The sequence below is a fragment of the Molossus molossus genome, unplaced genomic scaffold (assembly GCF_014108415.1).
Source record: "Molossus molossus isolate mMolMol1 unplaced genomic scaffold, mMolMol1.p scaffold_m16_p_8, whole genome shotgun sequence".
NCBI lineage: Eukaryota > Metazoa > Chordata > Mammalia > Chiroptera > Molossidae > Molossus > Molossus molossus.
In genome coordinates, this window is record NW_023425402.1 from 34131766 (window position 1) to 34151656 (window position 19891).

Consider the following 19891-nt stretch of genomic DNA (forward strand, 5'->3'; position numbering starts at 1 on the left):
ATTATAAACACTAAATTTACTTGTAACATTACGGTATACTAATACTCATGTTAGGATCTTTCTGCCTTTTTTTCTAATTAAAACATTTAATTTTTATTTCTGTTTTCTAAGGATTTGTAAAATGTATAAACATCAGAATTAGTTTACATATAATGTACTATTTTGAAATTTGTTGCTTTCCCATGTGTTTCTTTAGAAATGTTCATCAGAAAGCAAATGTGCTAATTTATGGTCTTTCCATCTACAGATACGTACTTTTAAGTTATGTATTGAAATGTATTTACAAACTTTGTTTAAAATATTAAACACGTTTGTAAAAAGTGTTGAAAGTTGAGATATTTTATATCAAGTTTTAAGGCAATAATGTGACTCAGTGTTAATGAAAATGGAAACATCTAAAGACTCTTCAGGGTAGTCCATCTCGGTCTTTTATTACCATGATTTTCCTATTTACAGGGCAAACGATATCACTAAAGCCCTATTAACAATGCCAACTCTATGCTTCTGCTGTCATGGAAGCCATTAACATCATGGAAAGGGTCAGTTTTGTGCAGCCCTTAATCGTTTTATGTTACATCTTCTAAAAAAAAACAAAAAACTCTTAATATTTGATTATGTTTTCAGCATCCCAGTATGCAGTTTATTATATTTTTAGATACTGATGATGCAGGGAGAAGGTTAAGCAACTCTTAAGGCCATTAAAAAGTTGACCTAGATTAGCCTTATTTGGGTTTGTTTTGTGAAGAAGGGAAAAAAAAATTTTTTTTAAATAAAAATTTTCTACTTGTATTTTATTGTTACTCCTGTTTTTGTTTTGGTTTCTGTTCTGAAATGTGTGATGGAATGTGGGGCTTCTGCTTAAATATTCCTCAGAAACAGAGAAAAAGAAATTTGATAGATTTTATCTTCCAAAGGGGGCCTCCTGGTCTCTGGCACCCCATCTAAAACTGACTGCACAGGAGAGTGGATGCCTGCTGTGGAAAGTGATTTCATGTGTTAATACAAATTGAGCAATTTCAAACACAGAGCAACTGCAAGTGTGTCTTTTAGTTACTGTCACTCAGCGATTTACTACAGGGTAGAGTAAAGCAAAGTAGCTGTTACCCTTTCATGGTAAACAGCTGGTAAAACATTTGATTCCAAGCAGTTTTCTCCATGGCTTACAATCTTGATGCACTTACAAATTACATAACAGACTGTCTATAAGCACTCCTTCATAAGAGTAAAATATGGCAGATGTCAGGTAGTTTTCCAGCCTAATGTGAATTATTATTTGTAGATTAGATTCATTTTTAGAGGGGCTTGTTGTTGTTTTTCCTTTGAACAGTTACTCAGGAAAAATTAAATATGTGAAGTAGCAGCCTGACTACATAAAAATATTTGCGTGGAGGAAATGGTGGATGAAGTGTTCATGGTTTCATGAGAGTAATGACTGGTATCTTTCCGGTAAACAAGGGAAACTTAAAAATCTGTGTTTTTTCTTTTGGTTCTCAGAGTTTTTATTGGTTGATTTCTATAATACTTAACATATTACATACATATTTATAAAGGTAATTATAAAAATTAATATATTTGCAAGAAATTTTGTATTTCTAGTAAAAAAAAAAATTATAATGGTAACAGTTGTGAAACTTGGGCCCTATCAGAAATGTCATGGTGTCCACAATGATATTGAGGAAAACTAAAAGTTCTAAAGGACTCTAGAACATGCCATGCCGGCATAAAATTGTGTCTCTAAGAATAATCTTTATTTTTAAAAAAAACTTTTAAAATGTTTTTTCTCTTGTAAAGGCTGTATTTTAGTGTTTCTTTTTTCTGGATGAATGCCACCAATTTGCATAATATAGAATTCTTTATCTTTCTGTTGAATTTAAAGTTGGACACTCTCTTTCTCTCTGGCTAGGTACATACGCTCTGAGAGGTCCATAATTCTAATTAACTTCTGCCTGTCTATCATCTCATCCAACATCCTCATACTGGTTGGACAGACTCAGACTCATAATAAGGTATGACTGGTAATTATTCTGTTTCTCTTTGTGTGTTTATGGATTAACATAAAGTTGGTTATTGATCATCTAAACATTTATACCAGATAAAATGGAGAACATCTAATGAAATTATTATTTTTTAATTATTTTATTTTCTGAATGAAAGTATTGCCTATTCCAGAACAGATATGCATTCTCTTGGCTTAGTTTCCTGGGGATTGAGAGGCTGGTTATAATAGCAAATATACATGTTTGCTAAGCATTTTATTAAAGCTCTATGCGTTCAAAGCCCTAGAACAACAAAAACACAAATTTAGATTCATTACCCTAATTGTAATAGGATTACCTGTGTTTTTATCTCATTTATTCACATGCTGATTCCTAAAAGTCAACTGTAAATTGCTTAAGGGTGTAACAGATCTTGAAAATCTACCCAAAAACTGTCTATTGTCAGTAATCGAAGACAGTATCAGGTGAACATGACTCTAGGTTTTATACCTTTCAAAAATTTTTACGTACCGGAAGTATTTCGATAACTTAACCGGCATTGCCGTTCTTTACCTGCAGTCACTTTCAGCAGAATGTACATACAGGTAAAGGTCCTGTTTGTAAGAATTGACTTGAACGGCCACATTTGTTCCAGAAATGACTGTCAGCTCTCTTGACTACAGTACTCTGAAATACATCCCAAGAAATCCATAATAGCCTTCTTCAATTAACTTTTACCTACCTGAAAGGAATTCTGGTAAACAATGCTTTAATAACCTGTTTTGATCAATTCAGGCCTGTTTTTCTCCTCAACCTCTTTTTATTTTATTTCAAATACTAAAGTAAATAATTGAACTTTCCCCCCATAAGCTGCCATTTTTAAAAAATCAAATGTACTTTCCAATAAGTTTTGATCTAGTAGGTTTTTGTAGTACATGTGTAGTTTAATTTTTTTTCCAGGAAGCCCCTCTTCCTGTCATTGTTTACCATTCAGAAGCTCATGAGTTAAGCCTCATTAAGAGAGGGAAAGCTGCATGATCTTTAGCAGGAAATATGCTTTTAAAACTGTTTCATGTTCTGAGCCAAATGGTAAAATAGAATTCTTCACAAGGCTTGCTACATATTACAGTGTTTACTGTATGGATCATTGTTGTCCAATAGAAATATAATGAAAGCCACAAAAGCAAGCTACAGATGGAATTATAACATTTCAGTAGCCACATTCATAAAATACAAAGATCCAAGTGGAATTAATTCTAATAATTTTAATAATACGGCAGGTCTTTGAATAACGTCATTCTCCTCAATGTCATTTCTATATAATGTTGAATTACTATAGGAACTTACACTTATTCGTATCAATTAGCCTGTGGTAAAATTGGTTTTTTTCATACGTCGTTTTGTTCAAAGTTACAGAACCAATCAATGACGTTAAATGAGGACTGACTGTATATTATATTTAACTCAATATATCCAAAAGATGACCTTTTAACACATAATTACTATTTTTTTAAATGTCAATACAATATTTTATTGTCTTAAGAATCTGGGTGTAATTTATACTTAATACATTTCAATTCATACTAGCTCCATTTCAGGTGCTCAATGAATATCATGTATGGGTTTAAATACCAATAATACTTGGAAACTAAAATAATCCCAAGAAGTTATATTCTTCTTACCCATTGTAGCTTTCCCATGTTTTTAATGTCCTGTTTTATATGAAAATATCTGCAAATGTCATAAATAAAATGTAAGATAAAACAAGTCTAGTTTTACTTTTTATTTTTGATTATAAAAAATGATTGGTATGGATTCAGTTAAAAATAAAAAGGTTGGTGTTATATGGGCTCTCCCCAGGTAATAAACCATGAAATAGAGCAGGTGGTGGGTGGTAGTGGTGAACAAAGTGAGAAGTTGCTGGTTTTCTCTTATGCTATGTTCATTTTGCTATACTAGCTCTGAGTAGATGATCTTATAAGCCTAGGGAAATCCACCACAGAGTAACTGGGAAGGAAAAATGTAAAACACTGGGATTTTATTCCTAGTTATTCTAAAAAAAAATCAAGTTTCCAGGGGGAATAATCATATAGTGTACTAAGAAATATGTGCTGGATTGAATTAAATCAACCCTACTTCATTTTATATGTGAAATAGCAGTATGTGAAAAGCTGTACCTGCTTTACTGTATTTGTGATTAATGATTTCGAAAAAAAATATATATATACATATATTCCAAAATGTGTCATCTATGTTTTCCTGTATAAACTTCAGGAAAGTGTTTTAAAAATATAAACTATTGATCGGTGGCTATAGTATTTTATAAGCTGTGAGTTAGGACCGTGTTGCTGCTGTGGGGATTTTGTAATTGATCAGATTCCTATATTTGACTACCCTAGTAAGTTATCATTGATGCTTTAGTATTCCCCACTTAGAAAATAGAAACATCTGAGAGAGCTTTTTGATGAGCAAGTCATTTGGTACTCCCTCTGAGAGTTGTCATGGCTAGTTTGTGTGAAAACTGGTGTTTGATGCTGATGTCCAGAATAGTTTTGAAGTGTTATAGTGGGATCTTTCTCTGAATTGCTGTTGAGATGTAATTAACTCGATTATCGCACTGTAGAGTATCTGTGCTTTCCTCTGAGTTGGGATAGAAAGAAGCTGAAATAATCCATTGTTAAAAATATGATGTATTCAGAAATTTAAGCTATAGATTTAATTGCTGGCAGCAGAGTAGAGAATCAAATGTAATTTCTTATGTCTCTCTTTAAAATGCAGTTATAAAATTTAATTATAAGTCACCTCATTACATTTCAAGCATTCTCATAGATTGTCATTGCCCTTTGATCTTTGTACATTTATCATTTCAACCAGGATATTCATGTACCATTCAAATATTGTTTGTTTGTCAAAAGTTTCCTCTGTACCTTAAAGTATGAATGGTTTTGTTGAGCATGGTTGTACTGTTTTGCAGAAAGCAAAGATTATTTTGGAAACAGATGCATTCAGAGAATAGTTTTCTTAATCACAAAAATATATACTGCGTCTTTCTAAAAAACTTTGAGTTATATTAAAGATTTGGTAGCATTCTTTTTAACTGATGAAAGCCACATTTGGCAACACTCTTAGGATGTTTTTCTTGTTGCTGTTGTTGACTTTTGGGGGGTTAGATAATAGTGGCCACTCAACAAGTTCAAGATGCTCAGTAGACAGCCTGACTACCAGATTATACTGAATGCATGTCAAGTCCAGATTTTATCACACAGCTAGATGTTTACTAGGTGAACACTAATTAGCAAATCAGGAACAAAATCTGTTCTGCAAACACAGGAAAATTCTAGGTCTTTCTCATTTTAGGTACTTGGACCATACCATGTATGCAACATTCATTGGAGGAGGACGTAGCAACACTCTAGAAGCAGAATTCTGTGCTCTAAGTCAGCCTCATTCAATCAGAAAATCTCCTAGTCCAGCAGAGCTGTGGGCCCCATCTCTAAGAGGTGTAGGATATAGGCCTCAGTGGAATCTTTCATACAACCCATTCAGTAGTAAGAAGTGTTTAACTGTACTAACTAACTTACATAGCCTCAGTGCCTTTATTTTTACCAAAGGGAACCCATTGATACATTTACCATAATGATTAATCAGACACTAGTTCATCACCTTTTACATTCAGTTAGATGCTGGGTACAGTGTGATTGTGAATAGATTTACCTAGATCCAAAGGACTTGCAACTGCCACCTGGAGTATGGCCCTTTCAAATATAGTATCAACTGACTGTCCTGTTCAGTGCATTCCTGGACAGTTAGATTTAAAGGTTAAACTAATCAGCACATATGTAGTATCATGATGATAATACCCATGGATTATAAAATAAATTACAAACAGCCTAAAAATGTTAAACATTTTGAAAAAAATAATATAAAATTTTAGAGGACAAAGTTAGACACTTTAATCCTAAGAGATCTAGCAAAGACCTCATTGACAGATCAAGGGAAGCTTTCCAAATTATTTCACATGGGTAAACATGTTCTTAGTACTATTTAGGAGGAATTTAGCTCATGGTTCTTTATGTACAGGTCATTGAATTACATAATAGGATGTGTCTTTTAGTCTTGCAAAAAAATAAAAAAATTCTCTGTTAGAGCACTTTTTAGAAGTCACATACTCTACAAAGTTTTCTTACTTAATCTTGTCCTTATTTACCCTTTCTAAAACATTGTTATGTTTTTGTTCTGTAGTTTGTATGGAGATAGTTAGTAAAGCTGGACCAAACTAGAAGGTTGTGATCATTGTAATAGTTAGTAAAGCTGGACCAAACTAGAAGGTTGTGATCATTGTGTTGACAGAATTCCTTTTTTAAAAATAAAATCTTGAATTGAAATGCCTTGAATTGGATGAAGCACTCTCTAATTCACCCATTTCCCCATGACTTTCTTTTGCCAGAAACCCGCATTTTTCACACATTACTTACATATGTGTTCAAGTTCTGAGAAGGAATATTTAATGTGTGTTTTCAGCTATCCATACCGTTTCTCTCGGTACTCTATGACACAGTCTGCCCCTCCTCTTGGAATTCAGTGGCCTTCACACTTCCCTGAAGAAGTCTCTCTCTGAGGTGGTAATGGCGAAGAGCAGGCACTTTAAGCCAGATAGACCTAACCACCCAAATCTACTGCTTGCTTCCTAGTTGTGTGATCTTGAGCATGATGCTCAGCCTCTATAAACCTCAGCTTCTTAGTATCTCCCTTAGAGTGTTGTCAAGGTTACACGAGCTAGTACATATGAAGCACTCGGTAAGCACCTCACAAACAGTAGCTGTGATGGTGGCGATGTTGTTAATGATGACCCCCACATGTACATCGGACTCTATTCTTCTCTCCTGAACTTCAGATTTCCTGTGTCCACTCTTCTGCTCATCACTAAATTTACTATTTATGTCTCTGCCCCACACTCCAACATATTCTATATAAAATGAATGCATTTCTGGACTCTCTAACCCAGTTACAGAAGCTGGAACTCTGATAGTTATCTTTGATTTCTCCTTCTCCCTCATGTAGTGAATCTAATAAATCATCCACTTGTGCCAATTGTATACTCACATTGTTCTCAAATTCGGCTTTTGGGCTCTATCAGGTACTAATAATCACATTCACTAGTCTACCACTTCCAGGATCATCAGACTCACTCTCTACCTTGTAGCCCAAGTGATGGAGCTAAATTTCAAATCTGACAACTCCACTTCCCTGTGCAAACATGTATTGTTGTCTCACTTCCTGTAGAAGTGATTTTCAGACTGTGCTCAGACACAGGCAGTGAAATGTGTTGCATTTATCTATTAAAGTCTGTGTTCACTGATTTTGTTGTATTGATATATTGGGGCTCAAGACTAAATTTTATGCAGAACGAGTTCTGTAGCTTATAAAACATGAGAAGCCTTGAGCATGACTTGTGCTGACCTCTCCATTTTCATTCTATTTTACTAACTTTTGTTTACTACACCAGGAACACCAAGCTGCTTAGAGTTCATCAAATTCATCCAATAACTCCTTGTATTTCGCTACCCTTCAGCCGAGAGAGAGCACTGCTACTCTCCTCCACTCTGCCTGATTTCCCAGATGCTTTTCATCTGTCTCGTGCTCCTTCTCTGACACTCTGCAGTCCTCTCCTCCACTTGTAGGTACACCAGCTCTGGGGATCCATGATTCCCAGTGCATACCTACAATCTCATATTACATTACCTGTTTCCAACCTGACTACACATTTCTAGGACAGGGATAGGTAATATCCATCCTTAAATTATTGCCAACATGCATTCTGAGTACAATAAATATATAATAAATATTTATTGAATGAATGAATAACTGCATTTATTTAAATTCATTGTTTGGGCTTATAGCTGTAAGTTAGTTTTACAAGGATTAGGCTCCCTTCCTCGGACAGAATCTCCACCAGTACAGTAATAAGACAATGGCAGGTTTTAAAGGTGATCTGGTTCGTGGGTTTTTAAAAGAGACTTTGAAACCAAACAAATGTGAATTGTTTCACTTGATACATCATGTAAAGTAATGTTTATAACCTTCAAAAGAAATACGCTTATTCATTATTTCTCTCATAGAATTTTATTTTCTGTTAATAATGTCCCAAATGCATGTTTGTTATATCTCAGTTGTGTATATGATCTTAACGTCTGAATCTATAGTCTCCTATTTAGATTTATTAAAATATGAGTTATTGACTTGCTAGGATGTTTGTAAAAGCATTTGAATATAGTAAGCTTATGTGGGACTCATTTGAGTTCGTTTTGAGGTACCTTACTAGCTCTGTCAGGGTTATTCTGGATTCCTGAAAACCTTCACGATACCAAGGAACAGGATGGTTACTTAGTTTCTTGATTTACTTGGGCTCCTGGTAATGAAGGATTATTTTGTCCCATTGTTACAGGGTTCAACACATGATAGACAGTGGGATTGGAGATATTTTTGCCCACTTGAACCTTTCTGTCCCCTGATTATACATTTCCAGTTTGCATGGTAGGAGCCAAAGATCACATTTTCAATGTCAGTTATAAAATAGGACAAAAGATCAATATCAAGAATGAGTTTGAAATAAGCCAAGAAGATGAAAGTGGAATTATTTGACAATAGAGAGTTACTAAAATGGTTGAGATATCAGGAGCCAAATCACCTTGAGGGACAGGGAGGGCAGTCTGGATGCTGAGTATGTGTCCTTAGGTCAAACTCCAAGGCTGGGCAAAACATGCAGAGAGTGAGCAGTTCAGTGGAGAAGTAGAACTAAGACTCAGGCTGGTATGCCTAGTTGCTTGGAGAGTGTCAGGCCTATTTTGATTACCTTCTGTTCATCCATCCTCAGGTAGTTACACAAAAGAATTCTATGGGCAATGTAAAGGGACTTCTTGATTTGGCCAATTCCTAGTCTCCATGCTCAATCCCTTTAGACCTAGCCTTCATGATTTCTTAGACGGACTACCATAACATCCTTCTAACTTTGGTAGGCTCTAATTTAGCCTGTGATTGTGTTAGCCCATCCTCCATATTACTGTGCAAAAGATCTTAAATTTAAAGAAAAAGCAAACACCTGATTATGACATTTTTCAGCTTCCAGCCCTACAGTCCATAGGACTCATAAGACTAACTTCATTTTCTGACCATCACCCACATTCATTCAAGCTATCTCTGTTACATAAGTTGACTTTGTGAGAAATAAAAAGGGCACTCCTGGGTAGATGAGTTATAAAAATACTCCTCTCTTTTCCAGCTGATATAGCCTGTAACAGAGCTTCCAGCCTCCCATTTCTGCTCCCTGACACAGGTCCTGTCTCTGTTCTTCCCAGGGTGTTTCATGTCCACAGAGCTAGGCTTACCTCTCTGTCTTTGTACTTGTTTTCACTTCACCTGGTAAACACCTACCTCCTTTTAGAAACTGGTTTATGTAAACCACCTTAGTGAAGTCCTTCAATACTCTTTTCTACTTCCATAATGCATAGTGTATACCTCTATTATTAGCACCAATCACAATATTCTATAATTATTCATTTACTAACCAACCTTGCCCACTGTGCTCTGATTCTTCAGGGTGGTGGTTTTTTTTCTCTTGTTTTTAGGCTTTAAAACTACTAATATTAGTACTTGTTTTATTCATGGTATGAAATCAATAAATGTCGAATGAATGAATGAATGAATGAATGAATCAATCAATCAATCAATCAATCAATCAAGCAAGCTATGACTTTGTTAAGTGAGGGATAACATAACAGTAGTGCAACCACTTCTGTTTTGGGGGCCCTATTTGGAATATAATTGCAACATGTCAATTTTTGTTGCTGCTGCTATTGTATGATATTTTCATACAGGAGCTGAGGAAAACACTAAAGATATACAGAGGACTTTTGAGACCTTGCTTTGATAAGAGACAGTTAAATTAAATCAGATTTTATTTTGATGTAGAAATATCTGAAAGAGAATTTAAGAAGTTGAGTGATTCCTAAAAAGTCTTGCAGAAAGATGGAAGATTAACCATTATTAATCCCTGGATTCAAACCAGTAGAGAAATTAGAAATGTATTCCTTTGTATGATTTTTCACTTTCTCTCTTCTCAATATATAATATGAACTGGTTGGAAGTTTGACTAATATCAACAAGGGAGCCATGTTGTATAATTATAGCTGATAATGTTGATAAGAATTCTGAATACATTTTTAAGTACTGAAGTGCTAAATAAACATCACATAGATGTGGTGAATTATTTTAAACCACAAATATTGTTCCAAAAACAAAAGGCCCCTGAGTACTATTATAATAGAGTTTTTAATGGCCCAGTAGACTAACTTTGAAGCTATACCTCTCTGGAATCAAGTATTGGATGAGAGAGTAGAATTTAGGTTATCACTGAAGATCACTTGAGGAAGGCAGAATCTGTCTCAGTATGAGATTGGAATGAGGTGGAGAATGTAGGGGAGAACTCCCTTCACAAATACTTCAGAATGTAATTCAGGGGTCGGTGAGCTTTTAGGGTAAAGGTTCCTATAGTATAAATATTTTAGGCTTTGTGGGACATATAATCTCTGTCAAAACTATATAACTGATATTAGCTCCAAAGCAGCCATAGACATAACGAAATGGATGTGATTGGCTTTGGCATGAGGCCATTGTTTGACAACGCTGGGCAATCTTGAGTTTTCTAGAAGCATCTAGAGTACATGCAACTAGAAGAACTACAGTGTAAGGTGAGGGCATTTTTAGGCTGATGTGTTTATGCAAAAATGACCTTCAGTTCTGAAGTGTCTACCCAAGATTTAGTCTGTATGTAGCCTGTAGAACTAAAACAGGGATCCTTTGACAATTTCTGAAAAGGCTTCTGCAGAGATAAAAAGGAGTGAAAAGCACTTTGAATTTCTTCTTTGGAGCAAGAACTAAACAGTTTCCTCACATATGGTGACTATTGGTTACCAGTATATAAAAAATTAAAACATGAATCAAATCACTCTCAACAAAGCAGGATATTTTATGAATAGAAGAAGCTAAAAGCAGTTAACAAACACCCAATGCATGATACAATAAAGCTAACTGTCTTTGTAGACAAAAATTTCTTAAGGTACAGCAATAAATGTTAAAGCCCCTATTAGAGAAAGTCTGTATAGCCTCCTCATCAGATGGTCCTGGCAGAAAAATAACATCTAACATAGAAACTACGGATGGCAGAGTCCAGCTAATCCCCCACTAAATTCACCTACGGAATCCTTTTTATAAAACCTCAGCGCCTCTGGTCCTACCTCTATGCTAAAATGTGGATTATTGTTATGTATATTAGATCATAAGCATTGCTATAGCAAACCTTAGAACTAAAGCACAAACACTAATGCCTATTACCAGAAAAAAATAAGCATGTTAGAAGATTAAACTCAGTTTTTTACTTCTTTTGTGAGGCCAGTGAGTTAATTTTAAATCTTAAGCTTTAAAGAAAGAAGTAGGCATGTGATTGAGTTGAGTCTAGGTTTTAACTATAAAACTTAAGATGTATGAAATTCAAAGTGAGAAAATTAAAATATGAATACTCATCCTAGGCAGCTAGTATACTGAATCAAAGATTTAGGTTACAATTGTAATGAAAGGAGAAATGATTAGCTTTAACAGTAGGAATATAATAATAACTTTTAGTTATAAAATTTAATGTATTAATATTCATAAGTACTATATACATGGTCTGTGTTAAATTACAGTACACATTTATATATTTATAGATATGTCTTTGGTAAATAATAAATCAGTATATGCACATTATTAGGATGACAAAGAATTTTGAATGAATTTTATCTGTTTATGTTGCATTCTTATTGTTAATTAAAGTTTATTTGTATTTCAAAGTGGTTTTTCCTAATAGATAGGAATGATGTATATTGCTTTTACAAAATATAAATTAGTTGTTTTCTGGTTTTCTTTTTATATAGCTACTTATTTTTGTTAGAAATAATAGCACCTAATTTCTCTGTTTAGAAACACTTGTTTTATATTTTTCTTTTTTATCCTCACCCGAGGATATTTTTCCATTTTTTGTACAGATAGAGTGGGAGGGAGAGAGAGGAAGGGAGAGAGAGAGAAACATCGACGTGAAGGGACACATCAAGTGGCTGCCACCCGCACGACCAACCAGGGCCGGGGACAAACTGCAACTGAAGTACGTGCCCTTAGCGGGAACCGAACCCGGGTCTCTCCGGACCGCAGGCCGACGCTCTAACCGCTGAGCCAAACTGGCCAGGGCTGTTTTATATTTTTCTAATTTCCAGAAGAATGTTACAAAGTGAATCCTCTAAAGGAAAAATATCCTTTTATAGAAATGAAAATGGTTATCTGTATTAGTTACCTATTGCTGCTTAACAGATTACCTTAAACTTTGTGGCTTAAAAAAAAAAAAAAGATATTTGTAAACCTCCCAGTTTCTGTCTATCAGGAATTTGGGAGTGATTCAGCTGGGAAGTTCTGGCTCAGCCTCTCTCATGAAGTTGCAGCCCAGCCCTGTGAGAGTCACAGTCCTCTAAGGGCTTGATTGGGGCTGGAGGTGACTCATCATTCCAGGGGTGATGAAAGCTGCACTTATTCTAAAGAAGGGTTTTTAAGCTCTACCATTTACTGGCCACGTGTCATTTGTCAAGTTTGCATAATCATTCTCCACAAACCAGCCTAGTGATCTATATAAATTATAAATCAGATCATGACACTAGTCTGCTTAAAACCCTTCAGTTAGAATAAGTGAAGCTTCTGTTATGGTATCCATTCTGGAATGGTATTCAAACCCCATCACACGGCCCACAGTCACCTGCATGATCTAGCCTCTAAGTACTTCTCCCACTTAACCACCTCACGGTCATTATTATTTTCCTTTCTTTCACTATATTCCTGTCATACTGGTCTTCCATTAGAAACACTATAGGATTAGCCAATAAGCCATCAGCCAGGTGACCAAGATGCCTGGCTTGTGCCTACTGTCCTTGTGCAGTTATTAACAAGGCCACTTACAAAATTATCTCTTCAATGATACGCTGTGCCTGGCATACACGTCTTTCCCCTACCTCAGAGTTTTCTCACATAGTTCTCCTTCTGCTACAGTTATTCTTCCTTAATTCATAAGCTAGCCTTGTATGCCCTGCAGCTCAAATATAATATTCCCAGAGACTACTTCCCAAAAACTCCATACCTCCAAAACCAAAACAACACTACTATAATAGTTTTCTCATTGCCTCTTCTCAAGGAATCCATGATTTTCTTTATAACTGTACCTTAATTTGTGATCTTTTTTAAATAACTTTTTTTTTTAATTTTTAATTACAGTGAATATACAATATTAATTTCAGGTATACAGAGTAAGGATTAGACGTTTGTATAACATACCAAGTGATCGGCCTGATAAGTCTAGCACCCATCTGACATCACATATTGTTCTTACAGTGTTATTGACTGTATTCTCCATGTTGTTCTTTGCATCCATGTGACTTTTTAAAAAATATCTGGGAATGTGTACTTCTTAATCCTTTATCCTTTTTCACCTATTCCCCAACCCCTTTCTTTCTGGCAACCATCTGTTCTCTATATCTGAGCTGTTTCTGTTTGATGATTTTTGTTTTTCAGATTTTACATATAAGTGAAATCATATGGTGTTTGCCTTTGTCTATCTGACTTACTGCACTTAGCTTAATATTCTCTAGGTCCATCCATCTTGTTGGAAATGGCAAGATTTTATTACTTTTTTTTTTTTTTTTATCCTCACCCAAGGACATTTTTTCATTTTTTTTGTTCAGATAGAGTGGGAGGGAGAGAGAGGAAGGGAGAGAGAGAGAGAGAGAAATATCGACCTGAAAGGTACACATTGAGTGGCTGCCACCCGCATGACCCAACCAGGGCCGGGGACAAACTGCAACCGAGGTACATGCCCTTAGCGGGAACTGAACCTGGGTCTCTCTGGACCGCAGGCCGATGCTCTAACCACGGAGCCAAACCAGCCAGGGCTATTACTTTTTATAACTGAATAATATTCTATTTTATATATGTACCACTTTTTCTCTATCCATTCATCTATCAATGGATAATTAGATTGCTTCTATATAGTAGCCTATTGTAAATAATGCTGCAATGAACATAGGGGCCATTTATTTGTATTTAAGTTCAGAAGGGAAGGGAAATTATCTGCTTTATTTACCCAGTATGCCCGGTGACCAGTCCAGTGTCTGACACATAGCAGCAGGCACACATTAAATATTTTTAAATGAATGAAGGACATATCTAACCCTCAAGCTGTTGTTTTCTAATCTAACAGTGGGGAGGGGATGTAATGAGGATCAAGGAAGATTACACTTAGGACAGTATCTGGAATAAACTTTTGATTGAGATAAAATTTACATAACAGTAATATGCACAGTTAGTAATGTGCTGAATTTTGACCAACATATACCCATGTAACTAACCAACACCATAATTAAGTTATGGAACACTACCATCACTCTAGAAAGTTATCTCTGTCCTCTTCCCGTCAACCCTATCCCTCCTGGAAATCTTTGTTCTAATTTCTGTCATCATGTTAGTTTTGTCTGGAAATTTCAAATAAGTGGGACCATATACGAGCACCCTTCCATTCTGGCCTTTTTACTCGACATGTTGTTTGGAAATGCAACCATGTTGTTGTATGTATTAGTAGTTAATTGTTTTATATTGTTGACTATTATAGATCACATTTTGTTTATCCATTCTTCAATTAATAGACATTAGAATTTTGTTTTGTTGTTGTTAGGAATAAAGCTTTAAAGTTCTTGTACAGTTTTTGTATAGACACGTACTTTCATTTCTCTCAGGTAAATATCTAGGAGTAGAATTGCTATATTAAAGACAAGTTAGATCATCTTTAACTTAAAACAAAACTGCTAAACAGTTTTGCGAAATTGTTATACTATTTTATACTCATCTCAACCTATGATAGTTCTGGTGTCTTATATCCTTGCCAACATTTAAATTTATATTTTCCTAATAACTAATAAGGTTTACCACCTTTTCAGGTGCAGATGGGCCATTATATCCACTGTTATGAAGTCTTTGTTGAAATCTGTTTCCCTTTTAAAACTAGATTATCTTTTTATTATTGCTTTGTAAGTGGTTTCTAAACTAATGTATTCTGAACAAAAGTATATATATATAACACATACCTATTATTACCTATTATTTTCTCTCAGTCTGTGGCTTGACTTTACGTATTATTAATGGCATCTTTTGCTGAGTAGATGTATTTAATTTTAAGTCTAGTTTATCACATGTTTTTCATAGTTTGTGTTTTGTGAGTCCTCTATAAGAAATCTTTATTTCCAAAGGTCATGAAGTTATTATCTTCTATAAGCCTTCTAGTTTTAGCTTTTATGTACAATATTAACTTTTGTGTACCATACTACGTAGGGATTAGCGTTCACTTTATTACACATAGATATCTAATTGTTTTGGCAAAGTTTGTTGATGAGACTTTCTTTTATCCATTAAATTGCTTTCGTACCTTTGTAAAAAGTCAAATTAGAATAAGTCTTTAAATCAGAGAATTTGACTTCTCTAACTTAATTCATTTTCAAGATGATTTTGTTTCAATTAGATTCTTTTGTCCAGATTTGACTAATCTAGATCCTTTGTATCTCCAAATAAATTTTAGAATCTACTTGCCAATTTCTAAAAATAAAAGGAAAACTAACCATTGCAATTTTGTTGGCATTGTATTGACTCTCCAGGTTAATATAGGAAAGAACTGATACCTGTTTTAATAACTGCTATTATTAAGTTAGTGGCAATGGGCATGGACTGGCTTCATGAAAGAGAATTATAAAGATGTTGTGGCCAATTGAATAAGGATACTGAGAAAACAGGGAGCATACCAATTACAGTGATCCTTTGGCCTGTGGCATCATGTTCATGTTTAAACAGAAGACGTAGGTGCAGAGAATCAGTAGTCCATTGGGGGATCTTTGTCATGCTCCAGGGAAAATATTCTGCTCCAAGCGATTTTTCCCTTGTTCTTATCCTTCAGTCCTTCACTCTTTTTGGACTTTTCACTTGATTATGTCCTAAATATGTTTTCTCTAAAAATTAGAGCATTTTTCTTCCAAAATGATATGTATTTCCATCAAAACATATGTAATTACAAATTTAATTTATTTTCTTTAAATGTCTTGAGTTGTTAATTACCAGATGAGGGCAAAGTGGTGTCTGAGATCAAACGTTCTTGGCCCACTTTTTCTGTAGACATGTAGGCATGCCTCTTAATGTCCTTAATGACTAGACATGGATAGGTGTTTATAGAAAGTTAGAAAGTGAGCAACTAGGCTCCCTCTAGGAAGTCAGGCTTGTGACACAATTCTCAATGGGAGGAAAGTATTTCTCAAATTAAGGGGGGCAGGGGGAAGAGTACAAAGAACAGAATGTATGCCCAGAAAAACCACCTCTGACTGCATGTCCAATGAATGAGAACAAGTTTTAAAACCCACGAGTGAAAATTGTCTACAAACCTTTTATGCTTTAATTTTACTATGTTTTGGGGGTTTTTGTTGTTGTTTTTTAGTATAAGCGGTATTCTGTATCTGGTTTCCTTTAAATTGCTCAGCATCAAAATATCTGAAAATAGCCACTGTTTCACCTAGTAATGAAAACATAATGGATCCTGTTATTCAAAAAGTAACATAAGACATTTACTCATGTGTCACTAATTGAGCCTAGTCCTTTTTACTAATAAAGTAATAGCATGAGTGTGCTTCTTCTTCTCCTCCTCCTCCTCCTCCTCCTCCTCCTCCTCCTCCTCCTCCTCCTCCTTCTTCTTCTTCTTCTTCTTCTTAATATTAGAAAGGATCCTGCTGTGTTTAAATTGTGTTTCACTCCTAGAGAGCCTTTCTGGTTTTCCCTGTGAGGTCATTTCAGTAATACAGACATATGAGTATGTGGCATAACTATTTCTATATTATCTTTGATACTTTCACTTTTTATGCTGTGAAGAAAGAGTAATATATATTTTCTTTTATCATTAATTCCTGAAGCTATAATTCTTATCATTATTTCCAAGATTTACCTTGTTGTGTGTTTTCCTTGCTCTGCGAGGACTTGTCCACCACCCCTCAAAGTGTGTGTGATGTTCTGCATCCTTTTCCTCCCCTGGAAGCCTGCAGCCCCCCTCCTTGGCTCCATTAGCTATTGCTTGTAAATAAAACAGAAATGCCATCTGCAGTAAACAAAATACTGTTTACCTAGTTCCACTGCTAGCAAGTGGTGATAAACTCAATTAAAAACAAATGGCAAAAATGCATTACACAGATGAGGGGAAAGTTCATTATTTTTCATTTTGTTGGATGATCATGTTCAAGATGTAGTGGAGTGGTCTGCATTAGTCTCTCGAAGGGAGAGAGCGTGAATTTCATGAGAGAAGTGTATTTTCAGTGTACATTCTGCCTGAATACCCACTCGTAGTTTCTTTTGGTTATAGTGGAGCTTATCCAGGCACATCAAGGGAAAACTAGATTCTTTAGGTTATCATACAGGGTAGCACATCACAGTGTGCTTAGCGCTCATTGGCAGACCTGTCTGTGTGTTGAGATGCGATTGTTGTTCCGTACTGGAAATAGCTGGAGATTATTTATGCAGCCTCCCAGTCTCATGTCCAGCTATGAAGAGGATCCTTGTTAAGAGCTTCCAGAGCCCATTTGTTGAAAAAGAGGGGAATTTGAATGAAATCTCTGCCACTAGCAATATAAAGAAAATGCTTAAGCTTCATTTTCAGAAATGGGATTGTATTCACAGAGAAGGATTTTTTAAAAAGACCATTATTTCTGCTGGTAGGGAGAATTCTAAGATCAGTAAAGGAATTCTTGGGGATTAGAGGAAAACAAGTAAGTTTCAGAGTTGAAAAAAATGTTGGTAGAAGCTGATTTTTATACTTTTAAAAATCTCACCCTGTGATGATTCTTGCTTTCTTTTTTTTTCTTTTGGAACTTGAAGGGTACATAAATAATGTATAATATTAGTGTTCTTTTCATAGAGTAGTGTTAAAAAGGATAACTTGTCAACATAAGAAATGTCTGCATATTAAATCCAGATGCATATAGAAGTGAAAAACAGTTGGGAATTGTGCTGAGTATGAAAATATTAGATAAAGTTAATGCATTCAACAGAGTGAAAACTACAGAGTCATTGAGAAAATAAATTACTTTTATGTGTCAAAAATGTTAGATTTCACAACCATTATTCTAAAGACTAAACAGTATATATCCCAGGGCCCCAGAGTAGGAATTATTAAATTGTTATAATGGGATAAACATTTTAAAGAGAATGACTTATCAAAAGAAATGTATTTAAGAACCAAAGTACATATTTTGGGAAATGATATCAATAGTGGTTCTTAACTAGGGTAAAGGACACTGGGCATTTAGAGCCACATGGAGATTTCAGTCCAGCTTCCCACACCCTCTCCAAATTCAGTGCCCTTGGGAATTACATAAATAGATTGGAAATGCTCCGCAGGCGATTCAGATAGGCATCCTGGTTCCGAATCACTGATATTGGCGCTCGCAACTGCAAATGGAAAGATAGGCAGCTTCAGCCTTTGCTTTCTTACCTATCAGTACTTCTTCTCTGTTGGTCTATTCCATGTAATCTACTTACCTCAGCTTGACTGCATGTCACATAAGGAGAAGAATATACCACAGCAGTGTTTTGAAGATTAATATTAAACTCCTTGACCTTCCTGGAAAAAAGCACAAGATATTAAAAGAAATGAATCTGCCTGGCTGGTGTGGCTTACTGGTTGAGCGTTGACCCATGCACCAAGAGGTCTTTGGTTCGATTTCCTATCAGGGCACATGCCCAGGTTGTGGGCCTGATCCCCAGTAGGGGGCATGCAGGAGGCGGCCAATCAATGTTCTCTCTCATTGATCTCTCTACCTCTCTCTCCCTTCCTCTCTCTCTAATATCAATAAAAAAAAATTTTTTTTAAAGAAAGGAAATTAGCAGGGCCAAAAATACCACCTCATTTCAAAGCTGCTTAGTAAGAAAATGAGTCAGTACAATATAAATTAATGCAAGTTCTCAGCTCTGAGCAGATGAGAGCCAACAAAAGCTGGGCCTGCACAGGGAACAATTTTAAGTAATAAATATCTGATTAGATATCTTATGTGTTCAATAACTAACCTTGTTGCAACCGATTTGTCAGCCCTCCCACGGCCTTTCTTCAGTGTCTTCTCCTTCGTCTGTGTTCAAGACACATGGTTAGTTATACCCTTGAAAAGCTTAGCCAAGAGCATGTTTATTGTTTGCCCCGCCCCACTTCTCTATGTGTAATAACATCAAATGGTGTAATTCAGCAAATATTATAGATACATGTAATACAAATGGAATCAGATATAAAGAAGGCATTGCAAATATCAGAGAATAAAAATAAACAATGTAATTCTTTCAGCTTGGTAAGTTTTTCCTTTCACCTGATAACAAGCCATATTTTCCTAACTATAAAATTACCATTAGCAACTGAAAAAAAAGTTAACTAGAAGTTTAAAAATAACCTCGTTTAACTCAGATTCACATGCTCAAACACCATGTCTTCAATAGAGTTACCTTGTATAGTCTGTTTTTTCAGTACATAAAATTTTGCCTGTAAGTGTGTGCATTCTTGTGTGTGTGATGTGGTCTGTACTCTATGACAGTTTGTTTTCATAATTCTCCCTCGTTGTGGGGGAGAGAGTGTGAGGACCGGACATATTGAAAGTCAAACGTAAACATTGTTTGTGTCCTGTCCTTCGAATGCACAGTAAACCAGAATGATGAGTACAGCTTTGGGGAAGATATTTTGTTTCTGTTTCTATGTACTTCCATGCATCTTACCAGGCTTTCATGTC

At 35.3% G+C, this 19891-nt stretch overlaps 1 protein-coding gene across 2 annotated transcripts in view; it reads left to right on the top strand.

Annotated features, from left to right (window-relative positions):
* Positions 1–19891, top strand: part of ADGRB3 (adhesion G protein-coupled receptor B3) — a 689955-nt gene that overhangs the window by 548385 nt on the left and 121679 nt on the right. For both annotated transcript variants that reach the window (XM_036248276.1, XM_036248277.1), the window contains one exon: positions 1904–2006. In XM_036248276.1, the coding sequence (XP_036104169.1) occupies positions 1904–2006 (103 nt within the window). The remainder of the gene's footprint in view (positions 1–1903; positions 2007–19891) is intronic.